This window comes from Pogoniulus pusillus, chromosome 23 (assembly GCF_015220805.1).
Source record: "Pogoniulus pusillus isolate bPogPus1 chromosome 23, bPogPus1.pri, whole genome shotgun sequence".
Lineage (NCBI taxonomy): Eukaryota > Metazoa > Chordata > Aves > Piciformes > Lybiidae > Pogoniulus > Pogoniulus pusillus.
In genome coordinates, this window is record NC_087286.1 from 13,774,365 (window position 1) to 13,798,629 (window position 24,265).

The 24,265-nt window shown below is 40.0% G+C and overlaps 1 protein-coding gene across 17 annotated transcripts in view; it reads left to right on the forward strand.

The window, feature by feature from the left end:
- PARD3 (par-3 family cell polarity regulator) overlaps positions 1-24,265 on the forward strand; it is a 456,724-nt gene that overhangs the window by 259,707 nt on the left and 172,752 nt on the right. For 11 of the 17 annotated variants that reach the window (XM_064162604.1, XM_064162595.1, XM_064162587.1 and 8 more), the window contains 4 exons: positions 6,265-6,454; positions 11,544-11,695; positions 12,801-12,845; positions 19,127-19,354. In XM_064162604.1, coding sequence (XP_064018674.1) covers positions 6,265-6,454; positions 11,544-11,695; positions 12,801-12,845; positions 19,127-19,354 — 615 coding nt within the window. The remainder of the gene's footprint in view (positions 1-6,264; positions 6,455-11,543; positions 11,696-12,800; positions 12,846-19,126; positions 19,355-24,265) is intronic. The other 6 variants (XM_064162588.1, XM_064162597.1, XM_064162605.1 and 3 more) reach the window with 3 other exon arrangements.

Sequence of the window (24,265 nt, forward strand, 5' to 3'; positions counted from 1 at the left end):
AGACGTTCAAGAAAAGCCTGGATGAGGCACTTAGTGCCATGGTCTAGTTGACTGGATAGGGCTGGGTGCTAGGTTGGACTGGATGATCTTGGAGGTCTCTTCCAACCTGCTTGATTCTGTGATTCAGCATGGTTAATGTGAGCAAGTCAGGTGGAATTATAAGGTGAGGTTTTCATATTCCATGGCAGGTCATAAACCAGGAGCTGTGAACATGTTTTTTGGGTGTCTGATCCAGGGCATTGGATTCTTGGTTGCTCTAGTCTCCATGTTGGGTCTCCATTCACATAGAAGTCAGTGACTCATGAGAACTGATCATTAATTTCAGCATTTCTTGTCCTCTGTTGCAGTCATACTGCGGTACAAACCCAAACAAGGCGAACTTACTTCCATTCATACTTATTAAGACATTTCATTAATTTGATTGAATCTTTGCTTTGCAGGACACCAATTTTTAAAACCTTATAACTAATTTCAAGTATCCCTTGTGTAGATTCTCTGCCATACCATCTGCATGGCCCCAGTGGATAATGAGGTTGCTAGCAGTTGCTGTGCGGCAACTTAGCCTCCAATATACCCAGCTAGGTAATAAAGACTTGCCTTGCCACAGGAAAGGTTGGATTTACTGAGTAGGATGGGATTAGTTGGAAAGGCTTTTCAAATTTAAACACAAAAACATGCTTGATGAAAATAGTACCTGACAGAAGATTGCTTGCTTGAGTTGTAAGTTTAAAACATGGCCATTAAATCTGGGAGCTTTTTTAGTCCCACACAGAATATATTAGAAGATGCTGCTATAAACTTAGGAAGGCTGAACTTAGTTTTTAATTGCTTCAGCTTGATTTTCAGCCTTCAGAAATGAAAATCCACCACTTAGGCTTTTTCCAGTCAACAGTTTGCATATATATTTCAGTCTGTTTTCAGGCTGTTGGACTTTTAGGTAGCAGTCAGTTTTTTAACATGGTATTTTTGTTCTGAATTATTCAGTAGCACTGAGCTAAGACTTGCAGTGTTTGTGATCTTATTGCCTGCATGCTTTCTTGCAGTGCCATACAGCAGAGAGTCATTATTACTTGTGGGGAGAGATAGGTAGAGTTGCTCATTTCAGAGTAAGACTCATTTATTAGGCAGTGGAATGCTTGCCCTATTAGCATTTATCATGAGATAGAACTCAGAACTTATATATTTTCTTAAGCATGTTATGTCTGAGGGTACGTGACTCTTACAGAGTTTTCCTCCTCCCATGAAAATTAGCCTAAAGGTGAGAGTTAGTCCAATCTGACTGAGGAGGACTGGAGGTCTGTGCCTACCCACGCTGGTCCTGAGCATGAACCCAAACCAAAAGGAGTGCTTTGTGCAGTGTTGGTTCCCTTGAGTGTTCTCCCCAGAGCAAAGACCCCTGCAACTTACAGGCTCTCTGAATCACTTGGTGACTTTTCACTTACCCTTCAGTTGAATTAACTATGTAAACTTGTCGTACCCTTGGTACTTAGTGGTGAGGAGATGAGAGTTTGATTTCATGTGTGAAGGAGTAGGTATGTCTGCTTCTTTTGCTGTTAGCTAAAAATGATGAATTTTGACATTTCTTCCTTCCTAAATTAGACCATTCAAAAGTGGCCTCAAGCTGAGACTGAGTAGGTTTAGATTGAACATTAGGAACTAGTTTTTCATGGAAAGAGTGGTCAGGCACTGGAATGAGCTGCCCAGGAAGGTGGTGAAGTCACCCACCCTGGATGTGTTTAAGGGTCTTGTGGATGTGGTGGTTAGGGATATGATTTAAGGTGAATTTTGTAGAGTAGGGTTATAGGTTGGACATGGTGATCCTGAGAGGCTTTTCCAACCTGGATGTTTCTGTGATTCTGTGTGAAAATCTGAGGGTCTGGAAGCTGCCTGCTCTTTGCAGTCATTACTTAAAGTTGAAACAAAACTTCTAATAGAGTTTGGTTTCTTTTAAATGCATCTAAAAGTAATTTTCAGGGAAAGTATTTAAGACAATTTCTTCACTCTCTCACTCCATAACTGACAGCAAGAACTGATTGTCAGAACCTTGCTGTGAGAGTGGGAATCAAATACCAGTTTTAGAATGTGATTTGAATTATGTAAAATAATGTTTGCTTACTCTAAAAAGGCTCCATGAAGCTTTTAATGTTTCTGAAGATTCTTATGTTGATTTGCTTTTGCCATTATAGATTTTCTTAATTCTTTTTCTCACTTGATGATATTTCACTGAAAATTTCTGATTCAGTATATGTATCAATGACCTGGTTAAGGAAACCTAGAGCAGTGTTGGCTGATGACACCAAACTGGGAGGAGCTGCTGATACCCCTCAGGCTGTGCTGGCCTTCAGTGAGATCTGGGCAGCCTGGAGAGTAGGGTGCAGAGAAACTGAAATGAAATACCACAAGAACAAGTAGAAAGTCTTGCATCTGGGAGAGAACAACCCCGTGGACATGGACCAGTATAGAGCGGGGACTGACCTCATGGAGAACAGCATAGGAAAAAGGGACCTGGGGATCTTGCTGCCCATGAGCTAGCAGTATGTTGTTGTGGCCAAGGACACCAGTGGCATCCAGGAGTGGGTTAGAAGGGGTGTGGTGAGTAGGTCCAAAGAGCTTCTCTTCCCTCTCTACTCCACCCTAGTGAGGCCACATCTGGAGTATTTTGTCCAGTTCTGGGCCCCTCAGTTCAAGAAGGACTTCAGGAAATTACTTAAAAGAGTTGAGCACAGAGCCACAAAGATGCTACAGGCAGTGAAACATCTCTCTGTGAAGACAGGCTGAGGGAGCTGGGGCTTATTAGGTTGAAGAGGAGCCTGAGGGGTGACCTCATTCCTGTAGGTAAAGATGTACAGGGCAGTGCGGGGAGGACAGAGCCAGGCTCTGCTCAGGGGTGTCCAATGATTGGACAAGGGGCAATGAGTGCAAGCTGGAGCAGAGGAGATTCCACGGGAACATAAGGGAAGACTTTGTCCCTGTAATGGTACTGGAGCCCTGGAGCAGCCTGCTGAGAGAGGTTGTGGAGTCTTGTTCTCTGGAGACATTCAAAACCCACCTGGATGTGTGCCTGTGTGACCTGCCCTCAGCAATGCTGCTCTGGCAGGGGGGTTGGACTGGATGAGCTTTTGTGGTCCCTTCCAACCCCGAACATTCTGTGATTCCTTGAGATGCCACTTCCTGTATTCAGGGAGTATTCTTGGTTTTGATGAGGCATTTTTTATTTGCACAAGTTCTTCTCCTCTAAGAATCAGATGGCTTTAAGAAATTCTAATGCTTATGTATATATTTTTAATGTGTTCAGGTTGCAAGATGTGAGTACATTTGAAATAACAACTCTTATATGATGGTTTCCTTGGCTGTAGGATTAAAAAATTCAAGGTTCTACTTCTGATGCACTCTTCTTGCATATCAGCCATTGTGCTCCTGAGTTTTGCAATAAGCAAATCCATAGCTGCTGTCTATATAAATTATTCTTATTCAACAAGCAGTGTAGTACAAAGTCCTCTTTCATCTCTTTCTTCAAGTTGCTGCTTTGTTTTTTTTTGTGAACAAGGTGAGTTTTGTTGCTAACATTGAATAAACAGAAGTTATTTATCAGTGGGTGCAGAGTAACAACAGTCTGCACTGAAATCTACTTTTCATCCTGAAGGATCCCCACAGAACTTTGTACAGGTTGATGGTTCCTACACAATAGGAAATTCTTTGTTCTCTACATAAATAATTGCTATCTTAAGGGATAAAATCAGGAGATTAAAAAAGATTCTATTTGGGATGTAGACTGTGTGTGTCAACAAAATGGAAATAACCCTTTACAAGCAGGATGCAGTTCCCTGGCTTGAATCTCATTCACAATGTGGTGGTCTGACAGATCTGATCACCCTCCTGAAGTCCAAAACTAGGATATAGTGGAGGTATTTTTGTCCTTAGATATTCCCCAGACTATTATTCCCATCCCTTATCTATTTAGCTAGGAAAAAACAAGCACTAGTATTAGCATTTGCCAAACCTTCCTATATTGGTAGGGACAAATATGCTGCTAGTGGAAAATAAAGAAACAGTTTGAAGTGTGGTTTTTGGTCTATTTTTCCTTCTGAGCTGAAAGTCCTGGAGCTCCTGTACAGGAGCTCTGAGGCTTCCTTTTCTTCAAAGACCCTTCTTACCTCATAGTTTGATGTGGTTCTGAGGTTATGCCTGTTTATATTGGTAACTTGCTCAAGTTTGACCCTTGTTGTCCTGATATGAGACACAATGGAGAATGTTTTCTCTTCCCAATTATACCATTCAAAATATTACAGATTGCCTCACTGAACTTGGATTACTATATGCAAAACTGGACTTGAGGTGTGTTCAGGGTCTATTACAGCACTTTTCTAGCCCAAGTGGCAGTTACTGTCTTGGAGAGGTTTGTTAGACAGCTTGAGCAACGTCTCACATTTGTATGCCAGCCAAATGCACTGATGATTGATGAGGATGAAGGGTTTTTTTGATGTTTCATAGAATCGTTCAGGTTGCAATAATCCTTTAATGTTTCCTTGTAATGTTTCTGACAACACTTGCAGAGTTACTCTCTCCAAGGGTATTTTCTGTCCACTTCAGCTGCGCTCTCTACAAAGGATGCTTTGAGTCCATTGCTGAGGCGTGTCTAACCATCTGCTGGAGGTGAAGCCTTTCACCTGTTTCTAGTTTCATCTGCAGTGAAAAACATAGGCACATCAGATGGGTTTTCTCCTTAATTCCAAAGCAACTATTAAAATGTCAGTCTTCACCTTGTCAGCTAGAAAGAAGAGTAGTGAAAAGTTAAAAATGTTCCTGAATGACTGTAGCCTCTCAAATGGGGAGCTCAATCTGCAGAATGCCAGAAGGTTGTACCTTCTCACACTCAATTCTTTGGAGACATTATTAACTACTGAGTTAACAGTCTTGTAGGCATTGTGTTTGGAAAGAAGTACATTACCAGGCTAAACATTCACCTGCCCATCAAAGAAGCTATTGCTGGGCAAAGAATCAGACCTCATGCAAACCGAAGGCATTCATTCCACTTTGACAGTGATGAGATGTTCACTGTGCAGTACCTTTTCCTTCCAGCCACTTCTTTAATCTACTTCAGTGATCTCTTTCGAAGCCAGTTTATCCCACACACACTTCAAAAAGCTGTACCAAAAGTGTCATGTAGTGCAGTGATGGCACAAGAAGGACATGAAACTGTTGGAGCAAGTCCAGAGGAGGCCACGAAGATGCTCAGAGGGCTGCAGCAGCTCTGCTATGAGGACAGGCTACAAGAGTTGGGGCTTTTCGGTCTGGAGAAGAGAAGGCTTTGAGGAGGCCTTGGAGTGGCCTTCCAGTATCTGAAGGAGGCTACATACAGGAAGGCTGGGGAGGGATTACTGAGAAAGTCTTGTAGTGACAGGACAAGCAGTAATGGGTTTAAACTGGCAGAGGGGAGATTTAAACTAGATGTTAGGAAGTTCTTTACAGTGAGGATGGTGAGACACTGGCACAGGTTGCCCAGGGTAGTTGTGGCTTCTTCCTCCCTGGAGGTGTTCAAGGCCAGGTTGGATGAGTCCTTGAGTGACCTGTTCTAGTGGGAGGTGTCCCTGCCTATGGTGGGGGGTTGGAACTGGATGAGCTTTGAGGTCCCTTCCAACTAAAACCATTCTATGATTTTAGCTGGCTCTTTACATAGAAAGTTTTATCCATTTGGGCTTTGACTATTGCATGTAAATGTAGTGATAGAGACTGAATCAGAGTCACAGAATGTTAGGGTTTGGAAGGGAACTCCCAGTATGATGCAGTCCAGCCCCCATGCCAAAGCAGGATCACCTAGGGCAGGTCCCACAGGAAGACATCCAGGCAGATTTTGCAGGTCTCCAGAGGAGGACCATCAGCAAACACTTTTATTACTATGAGAGAGACTGAGCACTGGCACAGGTTGCCCATAGATGATGCGGTAGAGTAGAAATGTTCAAAAGGTCCTGGGCAACTGGCTCTAGGTAGCCCTACTTGAGCAAAGGTAAGGTTGGATCCTTTCCAGCTCTGTGATTCTGTGATCTTTGTGCTGTGGGTCCTGCTGATGTGTTTACTTCTCAGACTTCTGCATAGGAAGACATGTATAAAGTGAGACATAGTTAATTTTATTATCTGTGGTGTGTCACTCTTATCAGTAGCATTACATTTTGACATGACATTTTATCAGCTGTGAATATATATTATTTGAGGTACCCTCTGCCATTATTTTAGTGTTTGGGCTTTTTTCTCCTTTGTATTGTTCAGGTAAATATCAGCTGTCTCCAACAGTGAACATGCCCCAAGATGACACTGTCATTATTGAAGATGACAGGCTGTCAGTCCTCCCTCCTCATCTCTCTGACCATTCGTCATCCAGTTCCCATGATGATGTTGGGTTTGGCACTGTTGATGCTGGTGGATGGACAAAATCTACAATTAATGAGTCAACAGACTGGTAAGAGCATGATTTAGTGGAAGGACAAAAGAGATGACTGTGGTTACGTCTCTTCCATTAGTTTAATTTTTGGCTACTGCTAGGATTAATCTTCTTGCCTTTATTTTTTTTCCTTTTTTCCCCATCACATTTGGATTTCACTATTTCGAATGTGGTAATTGTCCCTGTTTCAGGAAGGAAGTCTGTACTGATAACTTGTTAGACTTTCTACTTCTGCTTGCAGTTTGGTGCTCTGTCAAAGAACATTTGTGGAAATGTTACTAATTGTTATTGAGGCTAAATCAGTACATAGCTGTGTTAATTTGATGAGTTATGGTTAATATAGCTGCCAACTCAACTAGCTTTTGAAAAAAAAAAAAAAAAGAAAAAGATGTAAAATTACCAAAATTAAACACTTGAGATTGTGAAAGATGAAATAACTCCAGTTGGAAGTTTTAATTTATAATCCTCACTGTAAATATTTCTAGTTCTTAAAACCAGATTTTATTTTTTTACACCAATATCTCCTTAGGAGCCTTTCAATACTTCTGGATGCTTTCTTGATTTTCCTAACAGTGTACTGTCATTTTAAAACTTCTTTAGAGGTGAAGGCAGCTCTTTATTTTTACCTTAGTGCTAAAGAATGTGCAACATGAACTACTTAAAATTTCCTTGTTATACCTGCAGAGATACCTTTCCAATCATGATGTGATTTGTGACTGTCCTACAAAGGCATTGCATTGCAACAGCTCAGCATCTAAAAATATGGAAAGTAATAGTTCCACATTTTAAAAGTATGGAAAGTAACTTTATCTGCAAAAATAATTTCTATAAATTCATTTCTGTTTAATACATTTTAATGTCAGAGTCTGAATGAGAAATGCATTGAGCTCCATTATTGACTTACTTAGGCTCCTGGCAAAGAACTACTGTGTATTGCTTAGTGCCGTTAATACAGATCTGAGGTTTAATTTGCAAGCCCTGTTATTATCTATAGTAATAGCAAAATAAAAGCCCACCCCTGTACACTACCACTTCTTGAAGCTAGATAATTACCACAAATGGTGGGAAGTGTATGACTTTTCTTATTTTTTTCTTGTCTCTTGAGCTTGTTATGAATGTGTCAGCAATATCTTAATAAAACAGCAATAGCACCTGCCAGCTGATATGCACCTGTCAGCTTCTTCTTTGCTTTCTAGTAATTTATTTCATCTTATGTCCAGTAGTCAAGCTTTGGGTTTTAAGCACAGTTTTAATGACTGTATAAAAAGGTAACTTATTTCCCATCCTCCTTTATTTTTTTTCTCTTTTTTTTTTTAATTTTTAACATTTTATTGTTTTAAAAAGGTTTCAGCTTTTCTCTTGGACAAGTCATACCTGTAATATGGACCCTTGAAAAGTCCATCTGTCTTTTTAAAAAGCTTTTAGAGCTGAGAATCTGAGGTGATTAAAGAGAGTAGTACTCAAGGCAGCAAGCACATAATAGCTTATTGCTGAGGGATTTGGTTTTAGCTGAACATCAGCAAAAACATCCAGCATAAAGTAAGAGCCCATCTCAAACGTGCAGATGCTTTTTCATTTACTTGTGCAACATATCTTCCTATTCATAAACTTCATTAAAAATGAAAGTAAAGAAAATAGGGATTAGATACTGGGGAATTGATCATGCTCAAAACCTTTAAACATTTGTATGGGAAACAGTAACATATCTTTAGGTACAACAGCATTTAAAAGAGTAGATCAGTGGGGCACTTGACCATCTAATGTGTTCTATTTGTAAGAAGAGTAAATAGTGGTAGAACTGGGTTGTTGCATTAATTTCCTGCTGCTAATGGGTAAAGGAAGAGTTGTAAAACGAAGGTGCATTGTGTGATTTTGCTGGAAGGCACAAAGGGTAAAAAGAAGAATATGGATGAAGGGTTATCCAAACAAGAATGGCAGCTGTTCCGAATCACGGAGGAAAATGTAAGCTTTTCCAGTCTCACAATATCTCCCTAATCCTTGATGAAAATGTTATGAAAACAAAGGGGCAATAAGACAGGATTAATAAGTGGAATTTTAATAACATTGAGGGTCAGAGGACGGTTAAATTCTTTTAAGGATCAGCTGTCATTCCAGAAATCTTATTTGTTAAGTATGCCAGAATATGGTAAATTGCATTTGGCATTGCTTAATGACTTGCACTAAACTCACCTTCTGTGTTTTATTAATGTGGTTAAGAAATATTAAATGAGGCATTTTTAGGAGCATTAGGTCCTCCTGTGTGCTCTCTTCCAGTTGGGGGGGCTTTTGAATACTTTATGCATTCAAGCTTCTGTCATCTACTCCTTCTTTAATTACTAAAATATTCTTGTGGGTCACTAATAACAGAAATAAACCAGCACATGAAAAGTGATGACTCTAGGGTTCAGATGGCTTGTACCATAAAAAGGTATGAGATACTGTGAATCAGAGAGCAAGTAATTTTTGGTCCTAATCAGTGCATTTAGCATGCAGGTTACTGTGCAAACATGGAGTGGCAATTCCCCTAACAAGTAGTTGTGGCAGGTTAGGTGTGATAAGTGCAGATAAGGAAAGCAGAAGGAAGGCCTCTAAAAGCAGTGTCAGAAGAATCCCTGGGACCAAATCTCCGTCATTCCCAGTTGCTGACACCATGTCCAGACCCCATTGCTCTCTCCAGGACCTATGTGGTGCCCTCTTTGAGTTTCATTTAACATTGGAGTTCTAGTCTGTTCTTAGGTTTTCAGGTGGAATATATATGTGCCTGCTGTATTTGCATGAAAATTATATTAACCTTTATTAGAAACTTTATATATGTGGATCAAAGTAAGCTCCTGTGAAAAAAGGAGCATCCATCCAAACAAAATAGTTTTAGCAAATCCCCCTTTTTGAAGAATGTGTCAGAGGATCTGTTTTCCTCAGCAAGATGAAGCCAGTCATCTTCAACTAACATGAGCTGTGTTAACAGATGTTGCTAGAGAAAATTCTCACTTAGTAAAACCACATATTTCTGGCCTTCAGAGGCAGGGCTGACTAGCAGTGAGCCAGAAACTCCTGTGTGGCCTTGGGAGAGTCATTTATGATCTGCCTATGAAAGGTGTTGAAACTCTCTAAGTTCAGTTAAGTCAGAGTGTGTTTCCAGCCTTAGGTGGTTCTTATTCAGCTATGTTTTGCAGTGCTGTAAATGGCATAAGCATATATTGCTCGTGTCTGTTTTATCTCTCTATCATATGGAGATCATTTTTTCCAGGGTTTTGTGGGAGTGAATATGACTACTAGATAGTTATTTTTGAGTTTGGGCTCTGATTCATCAGAGCTTTTAAGCATATGCTTCAAAATGTTGCTAAATTGTGCACACATCTCTGGAATAGTTGCAGTAATTAAATGTAAAACATTATGAGCCTGAGCCAGAAACATTAAAGTCAAAAGGCTCTTGACATTGACTTATTCATAGAAGCTCTGCTCCTGCTTTCACTTAAGTATTATATGCTTGTCACATGCACATATCTTATTATTTGTAAATCTGCCACTAGCAGACCGAATTTCTTCTAGGCTGCCTGGTAACACAGGTAGTGATTTTCATCCTTTGTAGTACTTGATGCCTTGAGGCACTTCTCTCTACCTCTCTTCACGTTTGTGCCTAATATCCAAGTGTTTATGGATCAAAGATGCTTCTGTAAATTATGGTTACATGCTATACAAAACCATGTGCATGTTACAGAATGTAAAAGTATAAGTTGGTTTCTGCAGAAATTCACTATTTGCCTGTTTCTCACTTGGTATGAGAGATACATCCTACTTAGCCCTGAAAGCAGAAGATAATTATTTTGAAGCATTTAGTCTATATAGGGATCTTGGTGACAAAATATTAAGGTTTTTTTTTTGTCTTGAAAAACAACAATCAAGGGGGTATTTGAGGATCTCTGTCCTATAGGACAGAGAAGAGTACTACAAAACCCTCTCCCCCCCCCCCAGTATTTTATGCTTTTTCATTTCTTTTTGTGCCAGCTGATGTAGTAATTTAAATTATTTGGGCTTACCTTCAAGCTCTTTTTCAGTACTCTCACCTTCTCCAGGAGTCAGAAAATCATAGAATCATAGAAAGGTTTAGGTTGGAAGGGGCCTCAGAGATCTTCTATTCCAACCTCCCCACCACGGGCAGGGACACTTCTCAGGTAGACTCAGCTGCTCAAGGCCTCATCCAGTCTGGCCTGGTGATTTTCCTTTCCTAGTGTTTATTAGCAATGAGTAGTCTTGGGTTTTAATTTATTCTTTTGTTATTATTTTTAATGTGCATTGTGGCCATGGTGACATACTGCAAGCTTAGAGTTTAGCTTGTACACCAGCTTTTGCCTATATTCTTGCATTCATGATTCTGCCAACGTTTGACAATATCATCAGCACACTTCTGCTGAAGCATGCTGGAGCACTGCTCACTGAGGACCTGACTCACTCAACCTGAGGTCACGCAAGAAACCTGCAGACAGGACTGAAATTTAGTCCAGTTCCCCCCATTCCTGATGTAGTGGTGGAACCAATGTAGTGAGTACTTGATCTGTAGGGAAGCAGTGAGTAAAATTACACTTCTCTGTTATAGTCAAGTTCAAACTAGGAGATGGTGGGAAAAATGAACAGGCAGTTTGACATATGGAGAGAAATTTAAATGCAAAGTCTTTCAGGAAAAAAGTTTAAAGTTCCTTGGGCTTTAGGCAGGACAAATTTATGCCTTTTGTCACAAAGAAAAATCTGATCATTTGCTATCAACAGAATGTATTTTTGATCTCGTGAAGAAAAAGGAACTATTTTATTCTCCTTCAAATTGTTGCTGTGTTGGGGCTGTCTGTTCTGATAGCACTTGCATAGTGCTCCAGATATGTATATCTTTCCTTAAAACTTAGAAGTGAAATGCTTGATACTTTTGAAGTAGAAATGCTCAGTGCAGTAGAGAAATCTGTCGCGTGTGTAACAACAGAGTTGTTGCAGTGGTTCGTTTGAAAATGTGCACCTTGTCTTTGGTAGAAGTCAAGTGCTGAATAAATGCTTTTCTCTGCAGAGCCAAAGGTTGCCTGATCTTGATAAATGTTCCCATGGTTTTTTTCCCTCCCTACAGCACTCTTAGTCCAGATGTTGATCCAGTGCTTGCCTTCCAGCGAGAGGGTTTTGGACGCCAGAGCATGTCAGAAAAGCGTACAAAGCAATTTTCAGATGCCAGTCAGTTGGACTTTGTTAAAACACGAAAATCCAAAAGCATGGATCTAGGTAGTGAGTGATATTTTTTTCACTTGTTTTCCTTTGCACCTGATTTTCATGTTGTAAGTACCCAGATTCTGTCATTCCAAACACGTTGTGTGCGTGCAGTATCGCTGCACCTAATGTCTGCTGATGGGAAGTAAAAGTGTTCTTCTCATGAATGGCCAAGTGGCCTGGGTGTTGTTTGTACCACTTGCAAATGTCCATGCATTTAAATATGGTTAGCCCTCTGGATGTATGGTTCTGCATAAACATTAACAATGTTTATTAAAATGGAGGCAAAAAGGGCTTTTGGCACTCAGTGTAGAATAATTGCATAAGACTGTACTGCACTGTGGTTCTGGGTAGACAGAATTATTCTCAGTTCGTGATTATAATGCAATTAGCCTTAAAGATCTCTCTTAGTCTCTCATTTTGTAGATGGATTTTGATTAAGATATTATAGATGCAAGTATTATATTTGGAGAGTTCCTTCAGAATTAGAAAATGGGGCTAGTCTGACATCTGTTTGAGACCCAGGTTTTAATATTTATATCAGCAGCCCTACAAAGTAGCAGTGACTAAGACAGGCAATCGACTAGAATAATTTCAACTGATAAAACAACCGAGAATAAGTAATTGCTAACAAGCCCATCTATGCTTCTGCCACTGAATTTAGATTCTGAAGTGCAGACTCCAGTCACCTTAAACAGTGAGGTCTGATTGTTGAAATTCCCTACTCAGAACAAAAAATCTAATACAATTTGCTCCTTTACAATGATTTTGAGTATCTTAACTGCAATCCCTAATTCACCAAAGTCCTTGGGGTTCATTAAGGTTGGTGGTATTGACTTGTCTGGACTAGTTGTGATGTGCTAACGTGTAAATAACCTATTGTACCTGCCTGTGATGTGAACATGACTGACACTGCATGAAGGTTTACTAGTTTGCTGCCTTTTCCACCCAGAATGTTTGCTTACTATTGCAGTTTATTTGCATGATGTATGACATTGCTGAGGTCTCCTAACTTAAAAAGAAAGAAACAAACAAATAAAAAGGGCATACCGGAAGGAATGTTTGATGCATGTGGGGCATGGACACTAACTAGGCTAACCATTATACATTTACCTTTTAACAGTAGCTGACGAGACTAAGCTCAGTACAATGGATGACCAGAAAACAGGTAAGAATTGATAGTAAGGCTGTTGCTATAGAAACCTTGGTCAAAGCAACTTACCACAATTACAGAACTGCCAGTCAAATTGCACGAAAACATGAATATTCCAGTACTTGCATGACTGCTTTCTATTGTTGTGAACAATCAAGTCGTACAGAACAAGGAAATTCTTTCTAGAGCTAAATAGCTGCGATAAGATATTCACCCAGGTCACACGTGGACACCTGTTTCTGCACTTTGAACTCAGAAATATTCACAGGTGTTTGGATTTTTAGTCCTTTCAAACAGATCTGGGGAAATCTATCTGCAAACTGGAATGTAGAAGGAGAAGAGTTAGATGTTTGCTGTTACAGTGATATCACAGTGCTTGGAAGTAATTATTTTAATTAGAAAACTGCTAGCTTTGCCTTGAGTGGTCATCAATTGCATGTTGTGAGTTGAGTTGGAAGATTATTTATGCAGATTGATTTGCCTTTGGAGCTGAAACCCAAGCATTGTAACAGAACAGAAGAAGACCTAAAGAGACTCTTTTCCCCGTACCATCAATTGTAACATTTCACACAATGATCATGAGAAATAGCATCCAAAGCTTATTTTTTTAGTAGTAATTAAAATAGTGTACCGACTGCAATTATGAACCTTTATGATTTATTAATATAAGTTAGCTTTTGACCTTTGGAATGGTATTTTAATTAGGCTAGATCCAGAGGACACCATAGCATTGCTTAGCTATAATTAGGAACAATTCACCATTTTAACACAGGAATTTTTGTTTGTTTTAGCCTGATTTTGGGAGTGGGGCATTCCAGACAGAATTTTCAGTTAATAATTCAGAGCTGCAGTTCCATTTAACCACACTTTACAGCATCAGTAGGGATACTGAAAAGCTGGAGATAAGTGATAAAACTACGAGTCTTACTGAAACAAATAGAACCTGCAGCTCTTAAAATGTTGCAGAATATGGCCAGAGACTTGCAGATTAATAAATTGAAAACGAGTACACAAATTTAAAATGTATTAGTGTTTTGAAAGATTAAAGCCATCAGAGGGTGAAGGTATGAATTGTGTTAATGGCTGTGGTAACAATCAGTGCTTAGGAGCTGCCTTCAGCCCTGAGCTGGAGCTACAGATCAAACTCAGAATGATTGTAAATGATTTTTCATTTTCTTATTAGGCTGCCTGTTGAAATGGATGCAGTTAGAATGGTGTGAAGCCCACATGTTTCAGTAAAAGGTGATGCTGAGGGTTTAGAATTGCATAGTGGTTCTGGCAGCCTCACTAGAGGGTGGTGTTAATCGAGTGTAGCTTTGTCTGTCTCTAACACCTGGATTAAATTCCAAAAAAAAGAGACAAGTCAGACAACTTGGGTGAAAGAGCATGACTGTAGCCATCTGGACTAAGCAGCTACATATTTTATGCACAGCGAGCTCAGTGGCTGGGAAAAAAAAAAGGCAAATCCGTATTTTACTCTACTTTTATTTTATTTATCTTGCGTGCTTTTAACCAGGTTTTGTATATAAACGCTGGATTTCTCTCCTTACTGAAGATGGATATGGCTGTTAAACAAACCACTTACTGTAGTTTGGCTTAAAAATCATCTGGTTCTAAGGAGAAAAACAAAAAAGCTGCTTCCAATGTGCAGTGAACTATGTTTTAATGAACTCTGGAAGCCAGAAAACTTCAATGTGTATTTATTTTACAGAAAGTAAAAACAAACTCCGCTACAGTCAAAGTTGAACTTAATAGTATTGGCTGAAGAGAAGAGTGTAGAACTCACCAGCCCTAGTTACTTTAATAGATTTTTAATTATTTTTCTTTCTATAGTTCACTTGAAGTGTCTAATCCTTGCAGTGTTTACAGTTCATCCTAGAGGTTAGAAGTATAGTCAGTAGCAATTGAGCATGGCTCATTCACCGAGGTCCAGGCACACGGTAGATCTCACTGGTTATTTTTCCATGTACATGTTGTGGAAATGGAAAAAGAAAGGGAGGAAAAAAAGCAAAGAATATTTATTCAAATAGTTTAGTTTTACACAGCTTTTTTTTTTTCTTTTTAAAAAGCATTTTCATTAAAATAAACCCAGACTAAACTATTTTTGATGCAGTTGCTTGCTCTATTCCTTCCCTGCTCTCTCCAGCTGAAGTATTACTCTTTCAGTGTATAAATCAATTGAACTAGAAACAGAACATCTAGAACAGATCAAACATCTAATGGAACAGATGTCAGTAAATAAATATGCCCAGTACTGGTGTTCTGTAAGAAAGTGTTTAGAAAGTAGACTTAGTGCCTTTGCAAAACTGGTTTAATCAAACTGAAGGAAGTTTGTGGCATCAGTTGCTGGCAGCGTTTAAACATGAGAGTTAATAATGTTTCAGGAAGACACAAAAAATGTCATTTAAAACCATTTAAAAGAAAGTGCTGATAACAAATTTCTTTAAGAGCCCTTAAAATTGGTGGCTGGAGAAAATCATCCTGTATCTTTTTATATTCTTTATTCTTCTTACATTTGCAAGTCGCCTAAATGGATTTGTGGTATTATAGAAATGTGAAATTTTAGAGAAGTTGAGGCACAATGAGTTGTTCAATGGTGTCAGCAGAAGGGAGAAAACAAAAAGCTGGGAGCAGGGAGCAAAACTCCATTCGTTAAATGTCTCCTTGGATCTGTACTTGCTGTCAGGTATTGTGGTGAGGGCTGCCTGTGCTGTGCACGAGTAGATGTGCACACTGCCCACACATTCGTGCATGAGCAAGGGGTGGTTGCATGGCCTGGAGGGGCAAAGCTTGGCTGTTGTGCCCAAGGGCTGTCAGGCTGGAGCCACAGAAATGGTGATGCAGGTGGTGCATGCGTGGTGGGCTGGGGCTGTGCTTGGTGGGATTGATTTGAGCATGCTGCAAAGCCTGTGAGAGCTGGGTAGGGGCTGGTGGCCTGTAGAGTGGAGCCATACGGCTGAGGGTCTGCACAGGCAGTGTGTGGTAGGAGGACTGCTGTGCTGCAGGGGCATGAGGCTCCCTCAAAGGATATTTGTTAAGGAGATTGTTGGAAAGGAAAATTTCAATAAACTTCAAATTTAAAAGCCAATAAAAGAATCCCTTTCATCCTTCAGTCACATACAGATGCTGTAGGTAGATGTGTCATTTTCCCTTCTTTTTTCCTGCTTTAAATTCTGGTGTCAAAATAGAAGTAGAACTCATCCTGAGCAGATAACATTTCTGATGATTACCACCAGTGCTGTAAAGGCTGGAAGAAAATGCTGACATTTTTGTATTTAGAAAACAAGGTTTTGATGTGACTCATAAATTTTAAACAGAATCAATTTTAAAGAAAGTTTGCTGTTTCTTGCCAGGTTATGGGTAAACAACTCACTTTCTGACTGGTGAATTCTAGTAATAAATTCTGAACTCACTCAATCTCCAGGGATGCTTAACTATATATTTTGTAAATAGTAGACTTGATATGAAGTGGCCATAGAAGACAGTGAAGGTGCTAAATGTACGTAGCTTTATGATCACAGCACTTAAATTGCTTGCAAAAGAACATCTCCCTCTTTCCAGTTGTGGAACCTGTTCACTTTGGTGTTTGTGGCCACTCAAGCTCAATAAATATTCCTATCACTTCTGTAATCCATTATTAGTTTTACAGTACTCAAGGAACGTTAGGTCATATCCCATCCAGCTTTTCCTTTGGGGATGAACAAGTTACATAAATACACTTCCCACAAAGATCTGTATTGGGTGGCAGGAAATGGATGGGTTTTTTTTCATGTCCTTTGCTAACATAAAGAAGGCATTTATGTTCCCATTTATAATCACTGTTTATAAAAAGATCCACTCAGTAATTAAGAAAAGATTTATGAGCATTTCATGTGGAAGGTTGCAAAAGCAGGCTCTGGAATAAGGAAGTTTACAGTAAGTTGCCATGTAAGAGGATACCCTTTCCTTTTGTATATGAAACTGAATCTGTCAAACAGCTGGTTTAGATGGGATCATCTCATTTCCTCTTTTTTCCCTTCCTTTCCCTGTCTTGTGGACTGTTTTTCACAAAATGCAATCCTGAAAAGTAAAAGTAACTCCCCCTCAAATCTCATTTCTTGCGTACTGCAGGCACCAATGGAGGAATAGCAGATTTTGGCTTATGCTAGAAAGTGGACAGCTTTATAGGGCACTGTCTACATTGGAGTTCTTTTACTCATAAAGACAGTATTATGTAGAAATACTTGTCTTGGACTTCAGCCCACATTCAGAAACTCGGTGAAGCTGGACCAATGCTTGTTTGCACAGTTGTGAAGCCTTCAAATCTCACTTCTCCCAGCTGGCTGCTCTTGTTCACCCCAGCAGCTGCATTGTACCCCCAGCCATCCTCATGATCCTCTAACAACCATGAGGTGTGAGTGAGAGGGTGGCTGCTTCTAAGAGATGTGAGTTCATGAAGATAGAATTTCACATTTGCTGGGGTATGTTGATTTCTGACTGAGGGTCCAAACAGCATGACTCCAGACTTCTGGGGAAACCAAACTGAAGGAGTTGAGTAAAGAGGATTTTTGTTTTGTTTCTATTTACAAGTTCACTTCATCAGTAGGGCAGCTGAAGGAGATAGTTTGACTTGACAGCTGTTTGAATTTATTTGATCTGAGGGATATTTCAGTTTAATGTAATTGCTCAGATTTTCTAATAGCTGAATACAAAATGAAAGTGTTTGCTGCCTTGTTCTCTCTCATACCGAGTTAACAAGTGACGTGGAGAACATATGCTATGCTGCTGGTCTGCATCTCTGCTGTAGGTCCAGCACCTCCTTTCCTCCACACCCAATACCAAGCCATGAAAGAAGGTTATTTTAGCAGTGCACACATAGGTTTGTTGAAGAGCAGTAACCCTCTTCTCCCTCCTGATACCTGGCAGAATAGGGACCAGCTCGAGAGCTGTGGACTATTCCACAGTAAATACTTAGGGAAGATAGTTTCCCTTTACAGCATTATTTACACCAGACCATACTGGTTTGATATTCCTGGCAGTTCTGTTCTTGGCTCTGTCTCTCAGTGCTGGCTGGCTTTGAAAGTTACCTTTCTGTGCCTCTGTCAAATGAGAATACTGACACCAACAGAGCAAGGACCTATTGCCTAGAACTGCTGCAGTGCCATGAAACTCCTATGTGTTCTACACTCCCTTTAGGTAGAGAAAAAGTGAATTTTCTGTATTTTAGGTGAGGGCTTTGGTCTCATAACTTCAGGAAGTGTAGCTATGAGGATGTCCCAGCTCATCTTGCTCTGTAGCCTCAAATCCTATGGAAAATCTGCCCAAGACCCTACTACACTTTTGAATAAAATCACTTCCAATGACTGCAATGATGTCTTTTCCCTGCAATTAGTTCTCCCACTTTTAACCACAATGTGATCTAATTGTGTAACCCTCAGCACTGTGAGCATGTGTATCTACAAAGAGAGGCTAGACATTTAGTCCACAAACCTGAGAAGAAAAGTCCAACTGGGGAAAGGGTTTTGCTGAGTACTTTCCTGGTACTTTCTTGGCACACTTCTGGACATGCTGCAGCAGTAAGAGCTGCCCTCAGCCCCAGCTGTAGTGCTGCCCAAACATGAATCTGGTGAGTGCCAGGAATGTATTTCTTTTCCAGCTGGATAACTGGTATTGCCTAATTGGGTCCTTTGCACAGATGTTTTTAAACAGCTTCTCAAAATCCTAGCAAGTCAACTGATATTTCTCAGAAGCATTTAGTTTTGAAGTTGTTAGCAATTTGATGCAAGTGTTTAAAACTCAAAAGCAAGTAGTTAGGTGCCTTGAAGCCAGAAGTCAAGCTACTTTGCAAGGCAATTACTCTGAACACAATGTGATATGTGTCCAGAGTCTGGTCTCTGCTCCTCAGTTGTTGTAGTAGTAGTACAGACAAAATTTTCTGCTCAGAACAAAAATAATTAGTAGTTGTGTCTGATGCCAGTGGATAAGTGTTGCTGACTTTCTTTTTAGCTGTGTTTTTAAGCCCCATGATTACTATTCAGAACGTTTAAAATAATAGTAATGGGTGTTTGTCTCTCTTCACTGGTTTGAAAAGCCAGACATTGCTAACACTGTCAGTTTCGTTGACTGTGTCTTGACATACTCATTCACTTCTGAGACCAACACATCTGCAGAGAATTCCCTACAGATCACTGAGAGATGATGTGAATAATGTTAAGTGTGTCCCCAAAGACTTGCACGATGGATATGCATAATCAAGCGTGCAGTTCTCAATACTAATTCTAATTACTTTTTTTCCCCCCCCTCCTTAAATCACCAAGGTTCCCCAACCAGAGATGTGGGGCCTTCATTAGGTCTGAAGAAATCCAGTTCATTAGAGAGTCTGCAGACAGCAGTTGCTGAGGTGACTCTGAACGGTGATATTCCCTTCCACCGCCCGCGCCCGCGAATTATCCGAGGACGAGGCTGCAATGAAAGCTTCAGAGCTGCCATAGACAAATCCTATGATAAACCTGTAGCAGATGATGATGATGAAGGCATGGAAACCTGTAAGTAAACAATTGCTGTACGTAAAAAATGTTAACAACATAGGTTAACTCCTTTAGAAAGTGATGAAAAGTAGCAGAAGATAATTTTAGGATTTTAAAAGAATAGGACTGACTTCATCAATTTTTTTCTCACGCTTTTTTCCTTTCATATGTATTAACAAATTGTAACCCTGCAGCTGCCTTCCTGTCTAAAATAAGTAAATAAGATTATTATAACTGTGTTTACTTAAATTAGTCTGAAAAAAATCTGTAAGGCAGCTAATTAATTTACTAATTTAAATTAGGAAAAAGAATTATGCAGAAAGACAAAACCTGCTGAATTTCTGCTACAAAAATACGTGTGTCTAAGTTTGAAAGAGTACAACTGTAGTGTCTGGGAGAAAGAAAAAGAAATCACTGTCCTTTAATTAGTGTAAGTCTGGCAGATCTAATAAAATAAAAAGTTAACGATCAGCTATTACCCACTCTAATGGGCATTCATTTACATTTTCAGTTCTTTAACCCGAAGTATGACCCAACATGTGGGGAATGTCATTAACATAAAAGAATCACTTCAAAGCTAACCTTATCATTACTGAACTGTGTAAGAATGGGCTGGGAAAATGACAACTGGTATTGAATGAAAATAGTATGAATGGTAAATTACCTCAATCAGAGGTTGTATTAGAATCACTGAATTTTTAACCTTTGTGTTGTGCTACTTTCAACCTGTCACACACCACCAGAATGCTTTTTCATCAGCCTGTAGCTAGCTAGAAATTTAATGAATGAAGATAATGGTGGGAATGCTGAAGTAGTAAACTATTTAGCCCGAATGCTAAACCAAAAAGGCTTGAAAAGAGGTTTTTCATTCTCTGCTTTGTAGTTTCAGAGTTTCATGAGCGCCCCTCCCTAATTTTCTTTTACAAGCTACTTGTGCAATTACTCCTTTTGTTTTGGTTTGTTTTTTTTCCCTTGGTTTATTTTAAATCTACCTCTTTCCAAAAATGCTGTGAAGTTAAAAGGGAGGCCCTTTTGCCCATCACTTTTCTCAGAGGTGGTTATGGATGGAATTAATTCTGCTTTGCTTTTCGACACCTAGCAATTTCACACAGCAGTGAGGCTAAATGGTGATCTGGTGCTGCTGGCTGTCAATCTGTTTCTGGCCAGTAGAAGAAGAGATATGAAGAAAAATATGTAATGGTCCTTCTCGTTCTCCCAGTCTGCATGCCTATGGTCTTTTGGGGTAGAAGAGCCAGAGTTTCTAAAAGGCTTTGTTTGGTGTGAGTCCTCTGATAGTAATTTCCTGCTTTGAGGTATCAAGTACCCAAGGCTTATCCAGAAGTTGCAGATAGTTTAACTTCATCTGATAAATAATATAGCAAAACTTTTGTCATCTAATGCTTTCTGGGTGAGCATAGGTTTATGAGATGACTGCAGGGAGGGGGTGAGCTTGTTGATGCAATGCACAGAGAGTAGAAGGGAAGTGTTTGGTGGCTTTTGTATGCTTTGCATGGAAGTAGCGGAAACCAGGCAAAGCCTTCTGACAGAAGTGGAAACACCATGGGGCAAATCTTTGTCCTCATCTCTCTGTGTGGATGAAGTAATCTTGTACTGGTGGACCAGGGGGCATCTTTGTGTCATGGAAGAGAGCAAGAGTGAGGTTGTTCTCAAATCTCACATGGTAAAGAAGGACTGAGCAAAGTGTGACCAAGCTGTATGTGAAGAAGTGTGCATTCTGTTCAGTTACTCATGTTTTAATCTCTTCCACATGCTATAATAAGACACTGGAGATGTAATCCAGAAATTTGCATTGCCAGGTCAATAGAAGCAAATGTGTAGAAAAGCACATGTGATAACTTGGTTGAACAGAATTTTGCCCTTGAAATCTTATCTTAGAGTGGCTGTGGTACTTAGATAACTGGCCCAGGATGTGTTGCCTGTCTTTCTGTAAACATGCCTCTGCCTGTGTTTTTACTGAAAGCACCTCAGGCTGCTCTACTTAGTATAAATTATATGTGGCCTTAAGTCCCAGAAATTTAGCAGCTGGTGCCTTCAGCTGGGCAAAGCCTGGACACATACAAATCTGTGGAAGTTCATGTAATAATTGGGTCCCGAGGTAACTGATGCCTCACTGCTGCCATAATGACACTGCCTGCTTTGTTTTTTTAATTGTATTCAATTATTCTATAATTGTTTGGAATTAAAATGTGGCTTTCTCTCATTATAAAACCCAGGCAAACATGTTGGTGATCAATTTGCTGATGCCCTTGTGGTTGGATCCATTTGTCTTCCTTGAATTCTTTCCCCTTTCTCAAGTGTTCAGTGCTAGGATTGCTTCTGTATTCCAGACAACTGACCCTCTTTGGAGTAGCAAATAATAGCACTGCAGAAAACTATATAGAGGAATTCTTACCGTGTCATCACCCCTTAGCATGTGTGGCAAAGGGGCTGACTCTCTTTGGAATGTAGTTGCTGTCCTTGGAACAACCTGTGATTAAATTACTAAATGTAGGATGAAAATTGGATACCAGTGACTAGTTCTGGGATAACGTTTTTAAAAGGCTTTGAGAAGATCTGTGGAAGTTCAAATGTCTGGAAGGTAACATTTGTGGAAAGATGTGGGAGTTCAGCATTTACAGGTCACAGGATCACAGGATGTTAGGGCTTGGAAGGGCCCTCTGGAGATCATCCAGTCCAACCCCCCTGCCAGAGCAGGACCATACAATCTAGTGCAGGTCACACAGGAACACATCCAGACAGGCCTGGAAATTCTTCAGGGAAGGAGACTCTGCAAACTCTCTGGGGAGCCTGTTCCAGTGCTCTGTGACCCTTACTTCATGTTGAGGTGGAACTTCCTGTGTTGCAGTTTCCATCCATTGCCCCTTGTCCTACTGAAGGGCACAAGTGAGCAGAGGCTATCCCTGTCCCTTCCTTCCTGACTCCCAGCCCTCAGATATTTATAGACATTGATCAGATCCCCTCTCAGCCTTCTCTTCTCCAGACTAACCAGCCCCAGAGCTCTCAGCCTTTCCTCATCAGGCAGTGCTCCAGTCCCTTCAGCATCCTTGTAGCCCTCTGTCAGGCTCCATCCAGTAGACCCCTGTCTCTTTGGAACTGGGGAGCCCAGAACTGGATGCAGTATTCCAGGTGAGGTCTCACTAGAGCATAGCAGAGGGGGAGAAGAATCTCCCCCAGGTAATTTTTCCTGATTATTTTTTTCCTTTTTTTTTTCCTCCTTAATACTTGAAATAGCTGACTGGAAGCAAAATGTTATCTTTAATGTCTTGAACGAGTACAAGGCATTTTGGACTGGGAGAAATTGACAAAGCTTTCTAATCTTCTACTGAATCTTAATTGCTGGAATCCAGGGCTGTATTAAATATCACAATAAGAGGCCTGGATGCTCAGTGGCAAAATAGCTTCGCATTAAGGAGCTTTGATTCCTCATGTGCATCTTTTCCATTTTATGGCCTAATTAGGAGAATAGCTTCATAATACCTGTTTGTGTAGTTCTCTGTAGTATACAGTGTGTTTCATGAAATGACACCAGTTTTCAGGTTTAATTGATGTTTAAAGTATACTCCAATTTAATTTTTTTTTGGTTTTGGTTTCAGCATCCTGAATGGATGAGGCAGGAGGTTGCAGGAAAGGAAGGAAATGACAGCACCAAAACAAACACGCTCTGCATTTTGCAGTAACCTTAATGTCGTTACCACAACTTAACAAAAATTAGAAGTTTCATTTGTAGCCTGGGCTTGAATTTTAATTGAGCAGCATTTGCATTTGTTCTAAACACCAGTAATTAGGTATATGTTAATTGCAGGATGACTGTGCTGCATACAAGTGAAACAAGTTTCTTCATGTCGAGTGCTTGTAAGTAAACTGGAAATCTGTTTACTGCAGCAGAGACACCAGTGTTTATTCCAGGAGAACAGACATCCTAGTCTACAGGGCTCAGTCTAAGCTATGGAGTTAATTGCAAGCAAACTGTGTATGCTAGACAAATATTTATTGCAGTACAAGTGTGGCAAGGAGGCAATATTATCTCCACAGAATATGCAGAATAAAAGGAAGCATTGTAATGACAAGTTGCTCAGCAGCTCAGCACGGTACGTGTGATGCTTATGATTAACTTAATGTTTTGTTATATGAGTATCAACCACTGACTCATTTGTAGAATTCTAGCAATAAATTCCCAAGTAAACATTTGACTTAAAAATTTGTCAGAAAATTAATGCCTTTATGCCTTTTTTTTCCCTCCTTCTTTTTACTAATTATATTCGTTTGCAAGTACAATCTTTAAATGTCTAGTTGGTTTTAACTGGAACAGATTGTAGCTATAAATTAACATGCAAAAAATTAGCATCTCTATTCCAAAGTAGTTTTCCAGAACTCTTTTAATAATAACTAAATATCATCCTAGACACTGATTAAGAAACACTGTGACCAAAAAACCAAAAAAAAGTAGCAGTACAGCTAGTACAGAGGCATGTATAGGACAGGCCTATTAATTTTCTATAATTAAGTTATGTGAATGTTAGAACTGTACCTCCAATTGAAAATCTGGATCAGCTGCTTAACTCAGAGAACTCCTGAGGACAAGTTACCACGAAAGTTAATGCAAGACCTCATGCAATACAAAGTGCATGAAGTGCAACAAGTCACAACGCAAGATCCCACATCCAGATCAGGCCAATCCCAGGCACAAATGCAGGCTGGGTGCAGAGTGGGTTGATGAGAAGCTGGCTCATGTAGCCCAAAAGGCAAATTGTGTGCTGAGCTGCATTCTTCCCTTGTATTCAGCACTGGTCAGGCCACACCCTGAGTACTGTGTCCAGTTCTGAGCTCCTCAATTCAAGAGAGATGTTGAGATACTGGAAGGTGTCTAGAGAAGGGCAACTAAGCTGGTGAGGGGCTTGAAACACAAAC